The sequence below is a fragment of the Schistocerca americana genome, chromosome 3, assembly GCF_021461395.2.
Source record: "Schistocerca americana isolate TAMUIC-IGC-003095 chromosome 3, iqSchAmer2.1, whole genome shotgun sequence".
NCBI classification, from domain to species: domain Eukaryota; kingdom Metazoa; phylum Arthropoda; class Insecta; order Orthoptera; family Acrididae; genus Schistocerca; species Schistocerca americana.
In genome coordinates, this window is record NC_060121.1 from 413514918 (window position 1) to 413537241 (window position 22324).

General features: G+C 40.2%; 1 protein-coding gene across 3 annotated transcripts in view; it reads right to left on the reverse strand.

Annotated features, from left to right (window-relative positions):
• Positions 1-22324, reverse strand: part of LOC124605195 (SNF-related serine/threonine-protein kinase) — a 313194-nt gene that overhangs the window by 78409 nt on the left and 212461 nt on the right. For 2 of the 3 annotated variants that reach the window (XM_047136724.1, XM_047136722.1), the window contains exons 2-5: positions 12798-13013; positions 11017-11416; positions 5215-5356; positions 216-425 (exon numbers count right to left, since the gene is read on the reverse strand). In XM_047136724.1, the coding sequence (XP_046992680.1) occupies positions 216-425; positions 5215-5356; positions 11017-11416; positions 12798-12995 (950 nt within the window). In that variant the 5' untranslated portion in view covers positions 12996-13013. Of the gene's footprint in view, positions 1-215; positions 426-5214; positions 5357-11016; positions 11417-12797; positions 13014-13126; positions 13186-22324 lie in introns of those variants that run through there. The other variant, XM_047136723.1, reaches the window with a different exon arrangement.

Genomic DNA, 22324 nt, shown 5'->3' on the forward strand with positions numbered 1-22324 from the left:
GAGAATAAGGCTGCATGTGATTTGGTAAAACACACTTATTTGAAGCACAGAACTACAACCGTTTTCCTGTCTGCTCCAACTGAAAAACTCAGTAATTCTCTTGATGATGGAGTATTTACTGACACGTGGGATAAACACTCAAAAGACTGTGAATTAGTAATGACACAAATGAAACTGCTTCAATCACCATTAATATTGTAATACCCTCAACTCACTCTAAAATGTCTTCTTTAGTAGCAATATTGCCATTGACCATCTTCTGTATGATAAGAGCATGGTCATCTTCAGACACGTGTTCTCGAGATACTAATGGGAGGAAGTCTGCTGGCTCAGTGTTGGCATCTTCTCTCAGCCATGGGTCCATTGCTATTTCTTCCAGAGTGGCTCGCTTTTCTGGTTCCCGAATCAGCATCCGAGCTATTAGCCTGCAAAATCCATCAGGAACAGAAGATAAAATCTTAAGTTACAAATAATCAAACAATGGAAAATCCAGGCTGGAATGTAACAATATCAGAGAAGGAAAGTTGCTACTCACCATTCAGCTGAAACCACAGCTCTCTGAGACTGCAGACGTGCGTGCAAGTTGCGTTTGCGTTTCATTTGTGTGTGTGTATACTGCTGACAAAGGCCTTAATGGCCGAAAGCTATAATTGGTGACTCTTTTTGTTGTGCCCATAGCAACTCAGCATCTCCGCTATATGGTGAGTAGCAACTTACCTTCTCTGGAATTATTATAAGTTACAAATAACCCCCCCCCCCCCCTCCAACCGACACACACACACACACACACACACACACACACACACACACACACACACACACACACGTCCATGTCCATACATAGTCCTGGTCGGAAGCTCAACACTAGGTCTGCTGTTCAGCAAGTGGTCTAGGGTGAGGTGGGAGATGTGTCAGCAAGTGAAATGGGTACAGAGAGAAAGAGGCAGGAGACAGGAAGAGGGGTTGTAGTGGGTAGCTAGTGGCTCAGAGGGAGACTGCCGGTTTGTGGGGCAGGAATGTGGGAGGAAGAATTGGAAGGTGCACTGGCTAGGCATGTGGGCATATGTGTTTTAGCTGGGAGGAGCAGCACATGATTCCTCAAGTCAGTCTCCTTCCACACCCAAACAAAACCCTGGACAGCCAGCTCCTACAAGCTCTCCAAAATCCATAAAGCCAACAATCCTGGATGCCCCATTGTGTCTCATTATTGTTCTCCTACTGAAAGAATTTCTGTTCTTTTTGATCAACACCTCCAATCCACTGCCTGAAACCCAGCTTCTCACATCAAAAATGCTAGCCTCTTGCACTGACTATCCACCATCCCCACCCATTTATCTCCTAAGTCCCTATTCATCACTGCTGAAGCCACTTCACTATACACCAACGTCCCTCTTGCTCATGATCTTGCTGCTATTAAACACATCCTTCAAACTCCAAATCCAAGACATAACTCTTCACACACATCATCACCACCTACATCCTGACCCAACTACTTCACCTTCGAGGGGAAGGTATATCAAAAATCCATGGCATAGCCATGAGCACCCACATGGCACCCTGCTATGCCAACCTTTTTACGGGACATCGACAGGAAACATTCCTAGCCTCCCAAAACCACAAACCACTTGTGCAGTTCAGGTTCAATGATAAGATCTTCCTGCTCTCAACTCAGAGCCAAGACCCCTCATCATCATTCCTTCACAACCTTGACAGTTTCTCCCCCTCCACTTCATCTGGTTGCTCTCAGCCCAATGAACCATATTCCTTGACATTGGTCTCTATCTCTTGGTTGGCTCCATTCACATCCCTGTCCACATCAAACCAACTAACTATCAAGGGGACCTGAATTTTGACAGCTGTCATCCCTCCCACATGAAAAGTTACTAGCAACAGCAATAGCAAGAAAGGCATTTCTGAAAAAAAGAAAATTGTTATCATCATGCATGGGGGTTGGACAAAAATATGGAAACACCACAAGAAATGCTTGCTTGAACATAAATGTAGAGGATAGCTATGCCTGAGGATTGCACAGTCGTATTTGATCACAAATGGCACCTGCGTCATGTCCTCAATACATTGCAAGTGTCAGTCGTGGCCAGAACAGCAGTCTATGTAGCTGTGAGTGTATGCAAGTGTTTTGTGCTTTTAGAGGCACCATATCGAAGATTTATACCACATACAGGAAAAGCGGAAAAATGTCATGTGGTAAGTCACAACACAGGTAAAAATGTGTGTAGAGTGTTCATGACAGACTGTCATCATAGAGAGTTGTGACAAAATGGCTGCAAAAGCCACTGCAAAACTGAATGTCATGCTCGTGATCCCTGTCAGCACCAATACAACACAAGGGAGCTCCATAAGCAAGGAATTTTAGGGTGAGCTGTCATTCCAAAACCACTCATAGGTGATGCAAATGCACGTAACATGAAAACTTGGTGCAGAAGCCATAAAACCTGGAATGTGTGGCAATAGGAGAAATTAATTTGGTCAGCTGAGTCTTGTTGCACACTGCTTCCAACTTTTAGTCAAGCTTATGTCTCAAGAGTGGAATATGAAGGGGGTTCAATTATGACTTGATCCGCCATACCTTAGCATTCCATGGGCTCAGGGTTACTCTGCAAGGGTTATGTAACCATTTTAGTTGATTGGGTCCATTATATGATACAATGTTTGTTCCCCAATGGTAATATTGTGTTCGAAGATGACAGTGCCCCTACTCACACAGTTCACATTGCCTAGTATGAGAATGAATTGTCATATCTGCCCTGGCCATCACAGTCATCATATATCAGTCTTATCGAGCCTTTGTGGCTTACTTTGGAGACATGGGTGTGTGATCCCTATCGACTTCCGTTATTATTATCTAAGCTTGCCACTGTTTTGCAGGAAGTATGGTATAAGATTCCCTTGACAGCCATACAAGAGCTGTATTTATCCAGTATGAGACAAATTGAGGCTGTTTTGAATGTCAAACATTTTCCTGTGCCATATTAGACATGGTAATGTATTGTGTTAGTGGTGTTTCCATATTTTTGTCCACCCCCCTGCATAAATCTAGGTGTTAGGTAGTCTTTCCTGAAGGTATTTTGTCTGGAATGTGGCCTTGAATGCAAGTGAAACATTGACAATCATGGTCTAGACAAGAAGAGTGTAGAAGCTTTTGAAATGTGGTTCTACAGAATAATGTTGAATTAGACAGGCAGATTTGGTAACTAATGAAGAGGTACTGAATGGAAGTGGGGAGGAAAGAAATCTATTGCACAAAAACAAAGGACTGATTAATAGTACTCATCCTGAGAAATCAAGAAATAGAGGGCGAGTTAGAAAGACTATATTGTGATAACTTAAAGAATTCGAAGATGTATCAGTTTGCAGCGAACGACCTGAAGTTTGACTTACGTACTAGGAGCACAAGTGTAGTTCATAGTTAAAATGTGGCAGAGCATGCTCGCTGTGTGTTTTTGTTTCATGAAACAAACTCTGCAACAACTGTTTGGCATAAATCTTACACCAAATATGCTAAGGCACCTCCAAGAGGGCCTACAATTTACTCGTCACACAAGAACTTTGCTGACACGGGTTGTTCACTGTGGCACGATAAATCAACAGCTCGTTTGTGTGTTAATGATTATATTGAATAAGTTATGGAGAGCTTTGCAGCAATCCACAGAGATCAACGCGTCGTGCATCCCACAAGAGTGGCATTCCACAAAAGACTGCTTGACAACTACTGTGTAGATATTTACACTTGAAAACATACAGTTTAATAATGACAACACAATAGTGATGCAGATAAGGTTGCTCTTGGGGAATTCTGTGTGGAAATTTTGCATCAGATAGAGGATGACGAATCATTCCTGAATACAATAACCTTCAGGGATGAGTCAACACATCATATCAATGGTATGGTGAACACCCACAACTGCAGAAGATGGGGCAGTGAAAATCTACATGCAACACTGGAACACATTCATGACAGCCCCAAAGTTAACGTGTTTTGCACCCTTAGCAAACTGAAAGTGTATGGCCCTTTCCTCTTCATGGAGAAAACTGTCACTGGTACTGCATATCTGGATATGCTTGAAAACTTTTTAATTCCATAGATCGATGAAGATGACTGAGATAGGATGGTTTACTACCCGCAAGACAGTGCACCACCTCATTTGCTCATAGAAGTTCGAGGTTTCCTCAATAACAACTTCCCAGATCTGTGGATTGTCCATGAATGCCAATCCCATGGCCACCTCTCTCCCAGACTTGAGACCATTGGATTTCTGTCTCTGGGGTTACATTAAAGACTGTGTGTATGTTCTTTCCCTACCATACAATTTAAGTGACCCGAAAAATCAAATCTACACTGATGTTGTACAAGTTACACCCGATTTGCTGCAATGAGTGTGGGAAGAAATTGATTACTGGTGGAATGTTTGCCAGATCACAAATAGTACTCACATCGAATCAAAATGACACTTGACACTTGTGTTAAACTTTGATTGTTTGCTACAAAATGACACATCTACCAACTGGTTATCTTAATAAATTTCTATACAATTTCAAAGTTCTAAAATCCTTTTTGTCTCACCCCATATTTCATTTGGTAATGGAGACAAGTGTGAGAGTTAAAAACTGTAGAGGGAGACCAAGGCATGAGAGATAAAGAGGCTTATATAGATGCACTAGCATGAATAGCTGCAGCAAAACTGTTTTAACTAAAGACCACAAAAACAAATTGTTAATATTAATCATTCACATAGTTTTCAAAGTTTATTTACTTAATCTCTTTGGTTAGTTGTCTGAGTTGTTCTAGTAATTTAAGCTTAAATTCTGTCTTGCTCATCACTTCTGTATCAAATGTTTCTTTCTTCACACTATATTAATTTCTAAATGTTTGGATTCTATGTTAGATATAACTTGTCACAATGAATGTAATGTAAAATATGCAGAATGCCTGTTTAAACATAACAGACAATCTTGCAAGGGTAGATAAAACTGACCAATAAATAAAAATTGGACTTGGATGCAAGACAAAAAGAAGTTCACAAATACATCCTGAACCAGAATTGTTTTAGTTGCTGTGCAGCCCTACCTTGCAAGACCACACAAAGACACTTATGAAAACAGGTTTACCACTAAAGGATTTTATGAAGGGTGTCTTAACACAAACCAAGGATAGAATGTGCTATGGAAACATGTTACTGGCATTTTTCCTCCTACCTTTTACAACCTTCTGACACATGGACTGGGATTGTATATTTGCAATCCATTATCATTGTGAGGGTTTCACTGTCATTTGCTTCTTGGAATGGGGCTTGCCCACATACTAGCATGTACAGAATTACTCCCAGTGACCAGACATCTGCCAAGAGATCATAGAATAAATAAATTAAACAGACATTTACCGCACTAAAAGGTTATGTCCTATTTGTGAGACCACAGCTAAAATATTATATATGTATGACAAAGCTTTGTGTATGCAAAAAGCATAATCTTTATTAGAGTTGTGGACATTGCATTTTGAAAATCTTATAATCAGAAACATTATCTTCACCATTACATTTCTGTTACATTATGCACATACAGGGTAAGCAAAATAAAACAGGCTCAGAAAATGTTTATGATTCTGACACTCAGTTAGCCCAGTTACTAAACATGAGAACAGATCTTTACACCTGGTTATATCTATCCTCATTTCTGTCAAACAGGTAAAAATATCAGCAACTGAGTAGATACTGAGGCATTATTCTCATTTGTTGGTTATGTTCCATATGTGATTGTGAACAGAAACAAGCAATCGCATGCTCAATAGTAGTACAGCATAACCAGAAAAACTACTGTTAGTTTGCTGTTGTTAATTTTCTACTTTGGACACTTATAGTCTGCAAACACCAGTTGCTCTTGCTCTTGGCTCTACTGTTTACATAAATCTGAATAATTATTTAACTGCTGGCCTGAAGTAAGTATAACTGGTAGATAAGAATTGTTCAACTAGTTCATCTAAAACCCAAGAGCAATAACCAGTACTTTATTAAATATTCCCAAGCCTCTAATCATGACTACCACTTGAAACACTTCAATCGGCAATAGCACATGTATGTTAACCAATAGCATATTTATGTTAACCTTAAGAAAACAGATAATAATGGCTAATACATGTTCAAACTGTACATAATTGCTAGTATTAAAGAAAACAGTGTGAACATACATGAACTTCTATTGTACATTCATCAAAAAATGGTAAGATATTAGTGGGATACACAAAAAGAATGGAGAAGAATAAACAAAACCCACATTCCAACATAAAACAGTACAGTGACACTAACAAAACATAAACAATTGGATAAGTAGTATCACAGGCTGCTGTGATACAGCCAGTACAGATACTGACTGATCATATATAGGGTGTAAAAATTATACATATACAAATTTGTAGAATTATTTGAGGCGATAAAAAGAAATATTTTCATTATGTGAAGCAAATGTCACAAGTGCACAATTTCCCCACTAGAGGTCCTTGAAGGGTTTGATACTGGACTTCCCTTAGGTCAATGTTTACAGCTGTTTTAACCATTTCGTATGTGTCTTCTTGACATCGGAATTTGATTTGTAACATAATAACGTCTTATTGCTAGGAAGGGTAAGTTCTTACTTCTGCTAGCAGTGTCCACCTCCATGGATAAATAGTTACATCATCATCATTTATGCTATGTTGAGGTTACAAAAAAGTATCTACTTATGTTGACAGGTTCTTGGTGGCTGATTACACTCCAATCAAGTTAGCTGACATGCATCTCACTTATAGGGAGGCACAATGCACCTGTGGGCAGAATGATTTCCAGAAAGAAGGATACCAAATCATGTTACATTTTAAAGACTTTACATGCATTTTTCTGAAACAGTATTTCTTTGGTCAGACCAACATGAAACTTGTAGGCAGAGTGTTCCATTTGAGGAAACTGTGTCACAGCAAATGAGGACAACCGACAACCCCCCCCCCCCCCCCCCCTCCCTGTCAGCACACAATCCATTGCCAAAAAACTGAATACCTCCAATGCCAATCTCTGGAACATCCTACACAAAACAGGCATGCATCCATTCAAGTAACGGAAGGTACAAGACCTATCAACCGAAAACTTCCCCTAACGTGGGGAATTCTGCCAACAGTATCTACTCCAAATCGCAAACATCCCCAACTTCCAAATATGTTTTGTTTCCTGATGAGTTGCCTTCACAAGGGAAGAAATATTCAGCCATGTCTGGGAGCTGGAGAATCCTGTGCTACACCAACAGAATAGTACGAGTATTATAAATGTGTTGGCCAGTACCATCCTCATCCTCATCCTCCTCCTCCTCCTCCTCTTCCTCATCCTCAGTACCACCATCTCCAAATGGAGTTCGAGTCAGGTATACTTGCTTGAAATGACCAAAGGAACTTAATTTCACATGCTGCTTCTCTCTACAATAACACAGGTCCCCAAACCACACACTGATAAGTCAAAACATAATGACCACCAACTTAACAGCTTGTTTGTCCATCTTTGGAACAAATTACCCTGATTCTGCATATCAGGAATCCAACAGTTTGTTGATAGATTTCTGGAGGCATGTGCACAGGTCATGTAATTCGCATAAATAATAGGCCACTGATTTGTGTACATGGTGATGGTGCCCAATAGTGACCCAGATGAGTTCCATATCATTTACATCAGTTGAATTTGCTAACCGAGACATCTGTGTGAGTTTATTATAATGCTCCTCAAACCTTGTTAGCATGATTCTGGCTCCAACAAGACACAGACAATGATACTGCTGAAAGATGACATTGTTGTCGGCAAAGACATCAAGCAAGGAGTGATGCAGGTGGTTCGCAGCTGTCAGCGTGTCTTCGATTACTACCACAAGTCCCATGCAAACACAGGAGAGTGTCTCCTACAGCATAATACTGATCCCACAAGCCTGCATCCATGGCTTGCTGCACGTTTCAAGCCATCATTCATCTCGATGATGGTGTTTGTGGAGACAACCAGCGACCTAATGTAACAAAAATGTGATTCACCTGAAGAGCTGACATATTTCCATTGATCGATGTCAAATCTCGCAATCTTAACTGAAGAGGATGATTGGTCAACATGTGAACACATAGAGGTGGTCTGTTGCAGAGCTCCATGTTCAATAGAGTATGATGAACAGTGTGCTCCGAAACACTTGTGCATACACCAGCATTGTGCTCTTTCGGCAGAGATGCCACTGATCAACACCTATACCACTTTCAGGAGCAGACAAGCCTCCAAATCCCAAGTTCTATAAAGAGTCATGGATGTCCAACCCATTAGTGCCTAGTGATAGTTTCGCTGTCGTCCTACCTCTTTCTGTAGATGCTTGTGACAGTAGCATGTGAACATCTGACCAGCCATTTTCGAGATACTCGTTCACAGGCTCTGCATAATAATAATCTGCCCTTTGTCAATGTCTCTTATCTCAATGGATTTCCCCATTTGCAGCTCATATCTTCGCTCAAGTGATCCCCCATCTGTCTGTTCCGCTTACATACTTCTATTTCTGCGTCATGTGCCCACAATATCACCAGGTGGCATTCAATGTCACGGCGGACAGTGGTCATAATGTATTGGTCGGTGGGCAGTGGTCATTATGTTTTGGTTTATCAGTGTATATCATGATTGGCAGGGGATAGGTTTTACACGTCGTCTGTTTAGCTCTTAGAGGTACTCCCTTGTCCCAGATTAGGTTTTGTACTTCGTGGCTCTTATCTTCTGCATAATTTGCTTGGTGAAGAAAATTAACATATCTTTCTCCATGAAGTGCTATTGGAAAAATTGGAGGATGTCTCACTAGCAGTTAGGCAACATTTACGGTTCCATCACGATGGGAGCCCCACCATATTTTGCTGCTGATTTCACAGAACATTTTGACATTGTTTTGCTCAACTGTTGGATAGGGAGGTGTGACCAGTGGAATGGCCAATATGTTCTCCTGGCCTCACTCATATCTAATTTATTATTATTATTATTTTGGGAGGATATTGAGTGTTTAGTGTATCAGACAGCAACAGACATTCTAGAAGAGCTGGCTGCCCGTTTGGTTGAAGCTGGAGCCATTATTACTGAAACACTGAATGGTTTTGAATGTATTCGACAATCATTAGCACGCAGATACCAGTTGTGCATTAATGTGTGTGACATTTTCAGCAAAATCTCTAAAACAATATTCATCAGAGGGCAATCTGAACACTGGCTTTTTTTTTTTTGTTCATGATGGCCATCAATCTTCCTTAAAGAAATGAATTATTTGTTTTCACAGAAACAAGTGGTTTGCTGTCAATTGCATTTAGTACTCCAATTTAAAATGTGTCACAATTATATTCAGAAGACTCATTTACGAATTTCTCCTCTACAAAGAGTGTCTGAGCAATATTAAATGTTACCTAGCCGGATTTTTTAAATTACAGTGGTTAAATAGTATTATGCCAGGAGTGTGAGTTGACAACTCAAGAGGTGAGTATTAAATGAAGGGTATGTACATTAGTTGCAATAGAATCATTTGAAAGATATAGTAAAATGTAATGGTGGAATACGATTGATTATGACCTCTGGACCTATAGCCCTATCTGTAACTTCCTCCTGCTATCTCCAGATAAATAATAGCTTACCTGAAAGATTTTCCTGTCTCCTTGATAGAGCCAGCATCGGAGAACAGAACCTACATTAGGTTACAAACAAGTAACAAAGGGGCAGGAAGTCAATTAGTTTTTGTATATACTGATCCACAAACACAAATGTGAGGCAACTTTACAGAGTTGGACAGCACCACTTCACTATGCCATATTATCCATAGTAATCGCCTGTCATCCACAGACCACGAGTTCATAAAATAATAATACAAAAGGTGAATAAAAAGTTTAGTGAACTCCTAAGGAGTTCTAATTGGTAATGTTCCCTACCACAATTGCTTTACGTAATCTGACTCTGAGGTGATGGAAGTCAGAACATACTACTAGCTAAGTTAGTACGAGAACTTGCATCCAGAGTGGCAGGAGAATGTGCCTCCATTGGTTTTCTTTCTAGGTGGTGTAAAACATAGCCCCTGCAGCCAACATCAGAGCAGAGACCATAATGAATACTACTTTTTTTCTTTTTGTGTGGTGGGGTGGGGACAACATCCATCCAAGATGAGCATTCTGAAATAGTGCCACTTGAATACACCAAGGAAAGAGGTCTTCCTCCATGCCAGCGTGGTCACAAAATACATTTGAACCAAACAGCTCTTATCTTCAATGGTCCATGCCATCTTAGGACTTTTTCCTAATAATACACCTGGTGGGTATCAAAAATATTTAGACTTTATCATCCGCTTGAGAAATTTGCATATCAAGTTTTCCAATTCAACTGAGCCACGAGCGAGGTCATTGGATTTGTAATTTTCCACTACATATGACTCTGTGACTGGATTTTACATCTATTGAATAAATCAGTACTCTTTCTTTGTAAGCACTGGACAAATTGTTCATTACAGCTAAGCCCATCCTTGTGTGTGAAACATACTACGAGAAATCTTGGGTTTACAACTGTCTTTAAATATCACTAGCATCAAAACCTTCATGGAATTCTTGTGGAGAAAATATATGCCACGATGTTTTTGTTACAAAAAAGTCATTCTTTTTACATTCCCTGCCACCTCACATTTTGTATACATTGTTTTTTTACATCCTGTATAAGCTAGTAATATCAGTGTCTGACAAATATACAATGCAGGATCAAGAACTATACAATAGCAAGTTGAACAGATGTCATAATGACTGAAATAACTGTTGGAGAGTAAGGTGAAGGGATGATGAGTGTGGACAAATAGAAATATGAAGAATGAGATTAGTGAGGTAAGAACACACAGGGCTGTTGAAGGAAAGATAAGAGGACAGTGAGACATAATATAGAATTAAGAAGTGCTCAAAAAATAATTAAAGCTAGATATTAAGCTAGATACAACAGTTTAGGTATGGCTCACCAACTGCTGGGGCATCATACGAATCACCCAGTAATATCTCTGGTGCAGAATATGCTAAAGATCCACATGAAGTTTCCAACTTCTGCCCTGGATTGAAACGATTACTAAAACCAAAGTCTGTAAGTTTCACCATCCCAAGTCTCTCAAAGAATACAACATTTTCTGGTTTTAAGTCCCTATGCACAACATGTAACCTGTGACAGTACGAAATAGCACGCACAATCTGACGGAAATATTCACGAGCCACTTCTTCACCCAGACCACCGTCATGTTTCATAATATAATCATAGAGATCACCTCCATCTCCCAGTTCCAATATTAGGTACAACTTTGTCTGTGTATCAATAACTTCATAAAGGCGCACAACATTTGGATGCTGGACAAGTTTCATACATCGCACCTGTTTCGAAACAGAAAAATTGTTATAAGTTATTTCTGTAGTTTATTTGTAGAAACTGGACTGGACTTTTAGAAATAAGAACAAATACAAAAGGAAAAACAGCTTTCAAACAAATATAACTCTCATCAATAAACTTTAAAAGCATTAGACATAATTATCTTAAGTATTAGAAAGAGCACTGTTTCAACTCTTAACTCACAGACAGAAGAGAACAACTTTTAGTGTGCTTTACTGTTAAGCTCATCTGCGAGGGAGGGGGAGGGTAAACAAATATACATTTGCAAACTCATGTTCAAATTTAACTTTCCTTACATACTGTGAATGAAGCTGTGAGAATTTTAATAAGTAAGGAAAGCTTTGTAGAAAATTTTAAATGGGAATTAAAATATATGTTTCTGTTTTCTTTAAGGCAATGTTGCAACTGACATGGAATATAGGGAATCTACACCAGTGAATCAATACTGTCAAAACAAGAACTTAAAGACGACAGCCACTAATCAAGATTGGTGGAAAAGTTTCTGCAGAGAAGAGTAGTAGAGAAAAAATGCTGTCTATTTTCAGTATCATTATGAAACTTGGATAATGGTAAACAAATGTGTCTATCCAATTGTTATAGTGAAGAACATTAAAAGATAAGCAACAGCACTACTGCTTATCTCACACACAACTTTAATCTGCCAGGAAGTTTCAGAATAGTGCACACCCCACAGCAGTGTGCAAGCTTCGTGCTGGTAGCACTGCACAGGTATGGTAAAAACACACACACACTTCTTTTCAATACTTCTGTCATCTTAACTGGGCCCAGCACTAAACCATGCCTGGACAGTGCAACAGGCAGCCTCTGGCTAGCAGGTTTCAACTGGATCTGACTTAACTCCCCAATGCAGCATTATCTACACAGTCGAAACAGTGGTGCTTCAATATGTACCGTACATTCATAGAGTAATTAGGTTAATGTGAGTTAGGCTTTACAATAGCCTGAATTGTTTACACAAATATTGGTCATTCTTCACATATGAACGACATTCTCAAGATTACTTCAGTTCTCCCTACGTAAACGTAACTCCAAGAAATGAACTCTTAAAATTAAAAAAAAAAGTTTCTGTTACAAGGTCATACTGTTTTATTCAACACTGTATATTTATATCCATTAATTTGCTTCATGTTACATCCATCAACAACCTTCCCAGAAAGAATTCCCATATCTATTCAAGTGTGTGTAGGTTCAAATTTAAACAGTAAAAGCAAAAAACAATAACTATAAAGTGTTATAAAACCAATCAAATCCAATCTGAAAAACAGCTCTTTATACAATATTCCTCACATTTCATTAATTGTCACAGTAACACTCCACAAATCGATGCAACAATAAGGTACTCACCTCTTGGAACAGGTGAGCTCTTGACACATCATCTAGTTTGCTTTTGTCTATAACTTTGACAGCAACTTTCTCTCCTGTGAATACATGTCTTGCCAATTTCACCACAGCAAAATGTCCTCTGCCCAATGTCTCCTCCAAATCATATAACCCTGCAATTTTTCCATCATAGCTGCAGCTCCGACTGGGACCACGGTGCATTGTACAACTGATGAGTTCCTGAAACAACATTTACATAGCTTAGCAATGCTGTGGGAGAAATGTATATTCAGATAGATTTTTTTAAAAAAATCTAGTATCACTTGTTTTCCACTACCCAAGCTAATACTAACTGCACAGTACAGGAAAGAAGTTCGTCAAAGCCATAAGGAGCTGTATAATAATAATGTTGTTGTTGTTGTCTTCAGTCCTGATACTGGTTTGATGCAGCTCTCCATGCTACTCTGTATAATAATAGAAATTCATAATAATATAAATTCGAGCTGCTACAGTAGTATAGAAGTAATAAATGCCGGTGATGGAATGAAACGAGACTTTAGAATTAATGCAAATGCCCGCCGTAAGTGCAATTCCTCACAACAGCAATATTAGCGGCGTCACATTGGCGTACCGTTACAAAGAAGGAAATATGCGTAACCTTTCACCAGAGGCATTTGACGTTTTAAATAACCATTGGTCATCGTAATAGTAAGGCCGTTCGCCAGACGTTCGGAATTTATTTTTATTTTTTACAGAAATCGTAATTTAAGTGCAGTCACTGTTATACACTCTATATGTAACAGAAAGTCGACTAAAAAAATTTAACGAAGCCCTAAGGCTAGGCTTCACGACAAACTTAAGTAATTCGAGAACATAAAAAATATTTTAATTTTATTATAGTTCTGTCGGTGTGGCAAATGACATTTTAGCCTGAGATGCTTCAATCTTTTTCTGAAACAAACAAAAAAAAAAAACACAAACAAACTACGTTGACAGTGCATTAACTGTAATTCATGAAAGAACACCGGTGGGAAGGTATCAGCAGACTGCATTAGGCCTGGGCCTCATATGCCGCTCAAACTGCTGCATGACCTTTGCACGTGAGCTGCATTTCACAAATAGATTGGCCTCAAACAAAACGTTTCGACCGAGCGAGCGCGCCAGTGTAAGTTAACTGGCAGTCAACCCCTCCCCCCACCTTCCACAAAGCCCCACCCCACCTCATCACCAATATGCAATCAATAAACACTCCGGCAAAATTGGAAATAACTTTCAAACAGGCGAGCGCACCCGATCAGTTCCAGGGTTATATCCAACCCCCTGGCGACTTCGATAAACTCTTTTTCCTAGTTAATTGAGATGGGAATGATAAATCCGAATCCGTCGGAAGACTTCACAGAGTAATGTTGAATTGACTTCCTAAGACTATGGTAGATTACTTTCCAATAAAAAATAAATAGAAAGGAAAGGCGTCATCATCCCTGAAGGATAGCATGCTACGCTCTGTCCTATAACTCGGTTCACGTTTGCTTTGGTCATCTAGTACCGTTTCATCTTTTTAGTTGCTACAGTAGAAGATAGCTTCGGTAAACGACGCTCTTCTATTCGTTTTGTGTGTTCTTTTGGCACCTAGAATCTGGGGCACTGCCTATTCATTGCCGAACTGTCACATGTTTCTAGAAATGACTAACTAGCAGATTTAGAATTCCCATATAAAACGGCAGACACTGTGGCTTTAGCAAGCAAAAAACAAATCGGGTTCGTTTGATTGTCAGACTTCTTAAGTATCGTTTTTTTTCGCGCTGATTTACGGTCGCGGCGGATGTAGAGATTGCCCCAAACCTATGCCGCTTCCTCGCACACCCATTATCCATCTGAAGTTCCAATAACCAACACAAAACTTACTTGGTGGCAGTGTACCTGCCAGACATCCGTCCCAAATTCCCACAAGGGCAGCCTTTCCACAGCTGCAGAACTTAATCATTAGTTTACCATTTATCCGCGGACCGTCAAAGTTTTGCTTAGACTGTTGTTGTTGTCTTCAGTCCTGAGACTGGTTTGATGCAGCTCTCCATGCTACTCTATCCTGTGCAAGCTTCTTCATCTCCCAGTACCTACTGCAACCTACATCCTTCTGAATCTGCTTAGTGTATTCATCTCTTGGTCTCCCTCTACGATTTTTACCCTCCACGCTACCTTCCAATACTAAATTGGTCATCCCTTGATGCCTCAGAATATGCCCTACCAACCGACCCCTTCTTCTAGTCAAGTTGTGCCACAAATTTCTCATGTCTCCAATTCTATTCAATACCTCCTCATTGGTTATGTGATCTACCCATCTAATCTTCAGCATTCTTCTGTAGCACCAGGTTTCGAAAGCTTCTATTCTCTTCTTGTCTAATCTAGTTATTGTCCACGTTTCACATCCATACATGGCTACACTCCATACAAATACTTTTAGAAACGACTTCCCGACACTTAAATCTATACTCGATGTTAACAAATTTCTCTTCTTCAGAAACGCTTTCCTTGCCATTGCCAGTCTACCTTTGATATCCTCTCTACTTCGACCATCATCAGTTATTTTGCTCCCCAAATAGCAAAACTCCTTTACTACATTAAGTGTCTCATTTCCTAATCTAATTCCCTCAGCATCACCCGACTTAATTCGACTACATTCCATTATCCTAGTTTTGCTTTTGTTGATGTTCATCTTATATCCTCCTTTCAAGACATTCTGCATTCCGTTCAACTGCTCTTCCAGGTCCTTTGCTGTCTCTGACAGAATTACAATGTCATCGGCGAACCTCAAAGTTTTTATTTCTTCTCCACGGATTTTAATACCTATTCCGAATTTTTCTTTTGTTCCTTTACTGCTTGCTCAATATACAGATTGAATAACATCTGGCAGAGGCTACAACGCTGTCTCACTCCCTTCCCAACCACTGCTTCCATTTCATGTCCCTCGACTCTTATAACTGCCATCTGGTTTTTGTACAAATTGTAAATAGCCTCTCTCTCCCTGTATTTTACCCCTGCCACCTTCAGAATTTGAAAGCGAGTATTCCAGTCAACATTGTCAAAAGCTTTCTCTAAGTCCACAAATGCTAGAAACGTAGGTTTGCCTTTCCTTAATCTAGCTTCTAAGATAAGTCGTAGAGTCAGTATTGCCTCACGTGTTCCAACATTTCTACAGAATCCAAACTAATCTTCCCCGAGGTCGGCTTCTACCAGTTTTTCCATTCGGCTGTAAAGAATTCGTGTTAGTATTTTGCAGCCGTGGCTTATTAAACTGATAGGTGATTTTCACATCTGTCCACACCTGCTTTCTTTGGGATTGGGATTATTATATTCTTCTTGAAGTCTGAAGGTATTGCGCCTGTTCATACATCTTGCTCACTAAATGGTAGAGGTTTGTTAGGCCTGGCTTTCCCAAGGCTGTCATTAGTTCTAATGGGATGTTGTCTACTCCCGGGGCCTTGTTTCGACTTAGATCTTTCAGTGCTCTGTCAAACTCTTCACGCAGTATCATATCTCCCATTTCATCTTCATCTACATCTACATTCTCTTCCATTTCTGTAATATTGTCCTCAAGAACATCGCCCTTGTATAGACCCTCTATATACTCCTTCCACCTTTCTGTTTTCCCTTCTTTGCTTAGTACTGAGTTTCCATCTGTGCTCTTAATATTCATGCAAGTCATCCTCTTTTCTCCAAAGGTCTCTTTAATTTTCCTGTGGGCATTATCTGTCTTGCCCTTAGTAATATGTGCCTCTACATCCTTACATTTGTCCTCCAGCCATACCTGCTTAGCGATTTTGCACTTCCTGTCGATCTCATTTTTGAGACGTTTGTGTTCCTTTTTGCCTGCTTCATTTACTGCAGTTTTGTATTTTCTCGTTTCATCAATTAAATTCAATCTCTCTTCTGATACCCAAGGATTTCTATTAGCCCTCGTCTTTTTACCTACTTGATCCTCTGCTACCTTCACTATTTCATCTCTCAAATCTACCCATTCTTCTTCTACTGTATTTCTTTCCCCCATTCTTGTCAATCGTTCCCTAATGCTCTCCCTGAAGCTCTCTACAACCTCTGGTTCTTTCAGTTTGTACAGGTCCCATCTCCTCAATTTCCGACCTTTTTGCTATTTCTTCAGTTTTAATCTACAGTTCATAACCAATAGATTGTGGTCAGAGTCCATATCTGCCCTTGGAAATGTCTTACAATTTAAAACCTGGTTCCTGAATCTCTGTCTTACCATTATATAACCTATCTGATACCCTCCAGTATCTCCAGGCTTCGGCCATGTCATTCTGTACGCGCGTTCATCTATGGACACAAATACATCGGCAAGAGTAGGTCCTACGAGCCTGCCCCAGGTTTACACCTTACACAAACAATTCAAACAAATTCAGTACTCAAACAGCATTTTGTTTACCTTTTATCGTGCCAATCGACGTTTAATAATTAGAATCTGTTTATTTGAAATTTCGTAATAAAAAAAAAAGTTACAGACGAAATCAAAGTTGAATAGACAGTTTTTAAAGTTTGTTTTCTGTTTCTCCACTTTGATTAATATTAGTGTCACCCAACAAAATTTCTTCCATTTTTTTATTTTATTTTTATTTCAGTCTTACGGAATGGCCACCTCACAAAAATACCTGGACGTAACATTTCGTATGGGTATGAAATGGAATGATCACATAGTTTCAGTCGGGGTTAAGCAGATGGGTAGACTTCAGTTTATAGGTAGAATATTGGGAAAGTGCAAACAGTCTACAAAGGAGATTGCTTACAAATCACATCTGCGACCCGTTCTAGAATATTGTTCAAGTGTTGGGAGCCGTACCAAATAGGACTAATACGAGATATTAGGGACAGCACGAATGGTCACATCTTTGTTTGACCCGTGGGAGACGAATACCGAAGAAACTGTATCACTCACGTAGGGACCGTGAGGACGAGATTAGAATAATCACAGCGCGCACAGAGGCATTCAATCAATCATTCTTCCCGCGCTCCATTCGTTAATGGATTGGGAAGAAACCTTAATAACTGGTACAACGGGACGTATCCTATGTCATGTCATTTTCGGTAGTTTGCAGAGCATGAATGTAGATTTAGAGCATAACATTTTTGGCATATGAATAAAAATCTTTTGTAAATATTTTCTAGCTTCAGTTCTTAACTCGTTGAAAGGAAGGAAAGGAAGGCAGAAAGAAAGAAGGGAGAAGATAAGGCGGTCTGAGTGAACACTGTATTTAAACAGCCATAAAAATTACAGTCAGCAATTTCAGTGGTACAGTTCAGATTTTATGTAAAAGGTTACATTAATACCACAAAAATATATATTCAAAATTTTAAAGTTTATTTTTACGAAAAATCGCATTTTTAGAGAAAATTGCACAAAAGTAACATAATATACATGATCATGTTAATGTTATGGAAACTCAAATATGCTGCACTCCAAATTTTGCTTTTTGCTATGCTTTTATTGTTTATCACACATGCAATAATATAAACAAAAAAAATTCCCACAAAACATTAAAAAATTAAAATTACACTAGTATTTTTTTGGTGTTTAGTTTCCTTCTCAGAGGTTCACTTTGCACTCACTGGAAAATTTTGTAGAGATTTCAAGTCAGACTGGCTTCTTGCAACAATGACAAATATAACGTTTCTTCCTCTTTTTCTTGGGACACAGGTAGAGCATATTTTGTGTTTTTCTAATCGTTCTACAATCACTTCTACTGTTGGTTCTGCTTCAGCCAAAATACTGTAAAGGATGCATAAAGTTCAAGGGGTATGCGATACTTGTTGACTAACTTTTTATCTGTGGTGTCACCAACAAGTTTACAAGCTTCTTCAAAAATCAAAGCGGTTCACCTGAATATTGTCTTTGTAGGCATCTTGATGGACAAACGCATTCACCCCACTTACGTCCATCACGCGGAAAAAATAATGCCATTGGCCATCGTTGGAAGACGATTCGACGAGCAGCGATATTTGTCTCGACCTACTGTATTCCTGACAGAACCTCTGGCTAAGGAGCCTTCTGTCTTCATCACTTTGACCTCTTTGATCACTTGTTTAATTCGAGGAATTCACAGGTGGCAAAATAAATTCATCTTCACTTTCGCACTGTTCCTATGCTGTATAGTGTTCGCTTTCAATTTCGTTGTCACCATCTGATCAAACATCGCTTCATAAACTGTTCTCATACCATTTGAAAACATTATCCTCAAAGTAATGGGACGTTAAACATGAACAGTAGACGAAGACCTGGCTACTGAATCCATAACGCAAAGTCCCAGGTGCGGTCTCGTAGACCACTAGCACGAAAGAAGCAGTAACAGTATAGACCCATGTCACATTCAAATAGCTACTGACAAAAGCAATCACGGCAGCATCTAGAGAACGCTGTAATCTACTCCACTATTATGCATTAGCAACAGAGTAACAATAAACGCTAGCGGTCTGTGAAAGCGCACCTGGGGCGTTATCGACACAGTAATACGAGTCCAAATTTCGCCCCTTATTGCGCAAGACTTACTTTTTGAAAAAAAATTTTTAATTGGTGAAAAGTTGTACAAATACATTAGAATAAGACTATTACACTACTGGCCATTAAAATTGCTACACCAAGAAGCAATGCAGATGATACAGGGTATTCACTGGACAAATATATTATACTAGAACTGACATATGATTACATTTTCACGCAATCTGGGTGCATAGATCCTGAGAAATCAGTACCCAGAACAACCACCTCTGGCCGTAATAACGGCCTTGATACGCCTGGGCATTGAGTCAAACAGAGCTTGAATGGCGTGTACAGGTACAGCTGCCGATGCAGCTTCAACACGATACCACAGTTCATCAAGAGCAGTGACTGGCGTATTGACTGGCCACGGGTCGTAACACATCTGAAATGTAACGTCCACTGTTCAAAGTGCCGTCAATGCGAACAAGAGGTGACCGAGACGTGTAACCAATGGCACCCCATACCATCACCCCGGGTCATACACCAGTATGGCGATGACGAATACACGCTTCCAATGTGCGTTCATCGCGATGACGCCAAACACGGATGCGACCATCATGATGTTGTAAACAGAACCTGGATTCATCCGAAAAAAATACGTTTTGCCGTTCGTGCACCCAGGTTCGTCGTTGAGTGCACCATCGCAGACGCTCCTGTTTGTGATGCAGAGTCAAGGGTAACCGCAGCCGTGGTCTCCGAGCTGATAGTCCATGCTGCTGCAAACGTCATCGAACTGTTCGTGCAGATGGTTGTTGTCTTGCAAACGTCACCATCTGTTGACTCAGGGTTCGAGACGTGGCTGCACGATCCGTTACAGCCATGCGGATAAGATGACCGTCATCTCGACTGCTAGTGATACGAGGCCGTTAGGATCCAGCACGGCGATAAGCTACAATCCGACGTTTATCAAAGTCGGAAACGTGATGGTACACATTTCTCCTCCTTACACGAGGCATCACAACAACGTTTCACCAAGGCAATGCCGGTCAGCTGCTGTTTGTGTATGAGAAATCGGTTGGAAACTTTCCTCGTGTCAGCACGTTGTAGGTGTCGCCACCGGCGCCAACCTTGTGTGAATGCTCTGAAAAGCTAATCATCTGCGTATCACAGCATCTTCTTCCTGTCAGTTAAATTTCGCGTCTGTAGCACGTCATCTTTGTGGTGTAGCAATTTTGATGGCCAATAGTGTAACTGACATTAAGATATTTTTCAAAACAATTTTTTCGAAAACAATGGTAGGACAATATGTGTATTACCACTTTTCAAGTTACGTAGCAGTATTGGATGCAAGATTTATTCTTGCATAAATAGAGGAACCTGCAATGTGTAACAGTCCAAGAAGGGTGCTAGACTTGGAAACAAGATTCCCCCCCCCCCGCCCCCCTAAGCGGACAGGTACCTGGTAAGCAAAACGTCCACTTGGATGACAGGAATTTCTGAAACTGTTAACCATCATAGACAAAAATGGTCGTAACTTGTACAGCTAATCATAACTCTTCTCAGCCGGCTTTGGTATGTATCTCGCATGGAATCTGGGTCGTCGTCACTACAATCTGTGTATCCTTGTCAGGTGAACGTTGACCGAGCGAGGCGGTGCAGTCGTTAGCACACTGGACTCGCATTCGGTAGAACGGCGGTTCAACCACGCGTCCACCCACCCTGATCTAGGTTTTCCGTGATTTCCCTAAATCGCGTCTGGCAAATGCCGAGATGGTTCCTTTGAAAGGGGACGGCCGATTTCCTTCCCCATCCTTCCGTAATCCGATGGGACCGATGACATCGCTGTTTGGTCGGATTTCCCCCCCCCCCCCCCCTCCCACCGAACCAACCAACCAACCATCAACAACATGGGGTTCATTTACCCTCTCATGAACACAAACAAAGCGGCATTCATCACAGTATCTAACTTAGTGAAGGAACGTTGATGTGCAGTACTCACTTTGAACTCTTAAGTCATTAGACATCGTGAGAGAGCGAAATGGGACGCTCCGGGGAACTAACGGACTTCGAACGTGATCAGGTGATTGGGTATCACTTGTGTCATACGTCTGTACGCGAGATTTCCACATTCCTAAACATCCCTACGTCAACTGTTTCCGATATGATAGTGAAGTGGAAACGTGAAGGGACACGACAGCACAAAAGCGTACAGGCCGACCTTGTCTGTTGACTGACAGACCGTCGACAGTTGAAGAGGGTCGTAATGTGTAATAATAGGCAAACATCTATCCATAACATCACACAGGAATTCCAGGCTGCATCAGGATCCACTGCAATTTTTATAATTTTTTCCTAATAAAAATGTTATTTTTTCTATAATTTAGTTGATTCTGCAAGACAGCTTAGGTCTATTACGTAAGTGTGGACTATTGCAAGTTACAGAAAAAAAATTATACCAATGCTTTGTAAACTTCAGGAAATATTTGTACCTGAATTCTGAAAAATACAACTTGCGGAAAATTGCAAATGAAGATATGAGTCCAATTAAACTGTGCCTCAGAACATTCCTGATGCAAGTCTTCATCCTGCAGCATTTCTTATCTTGGGCTTCCTCTTGGCATTCCTTTTAGCACTTCTTGCTTCTCTGGTAACTTGAAGAGCGAATGTTTCAGCACCCATTGTCTGTCACAAGGAAGCAATTGATATTCCACATTAGCGCCACATTTTACGCCTAAATTGCTCAAGACTTCCAACCTTCCTATCCCTCCATCATCGAAACATATCACTGCATCTAGAACATCAACTTTTAATGTATTTGGCCCAACAAAAACATTCTTGGGTAATCTTTCCCATGTGCAATGTTTGAAACTTTCATGTGTATTCTGAGTGCCCCCCCCCCCCCCCCCCCCCCCCACGAAGACATTTATTAAGCAAAACAGGGTCACTCAGGTCTCTAAAAATTGATTTTATTTCATTCATAACAAGCTCGGAAAAAAATGCTTATGATGGTGTATTTGAGCACTTTCCTTTGGTTTTTGGTACCCACACCAAAAATCTGCTCCTTTAG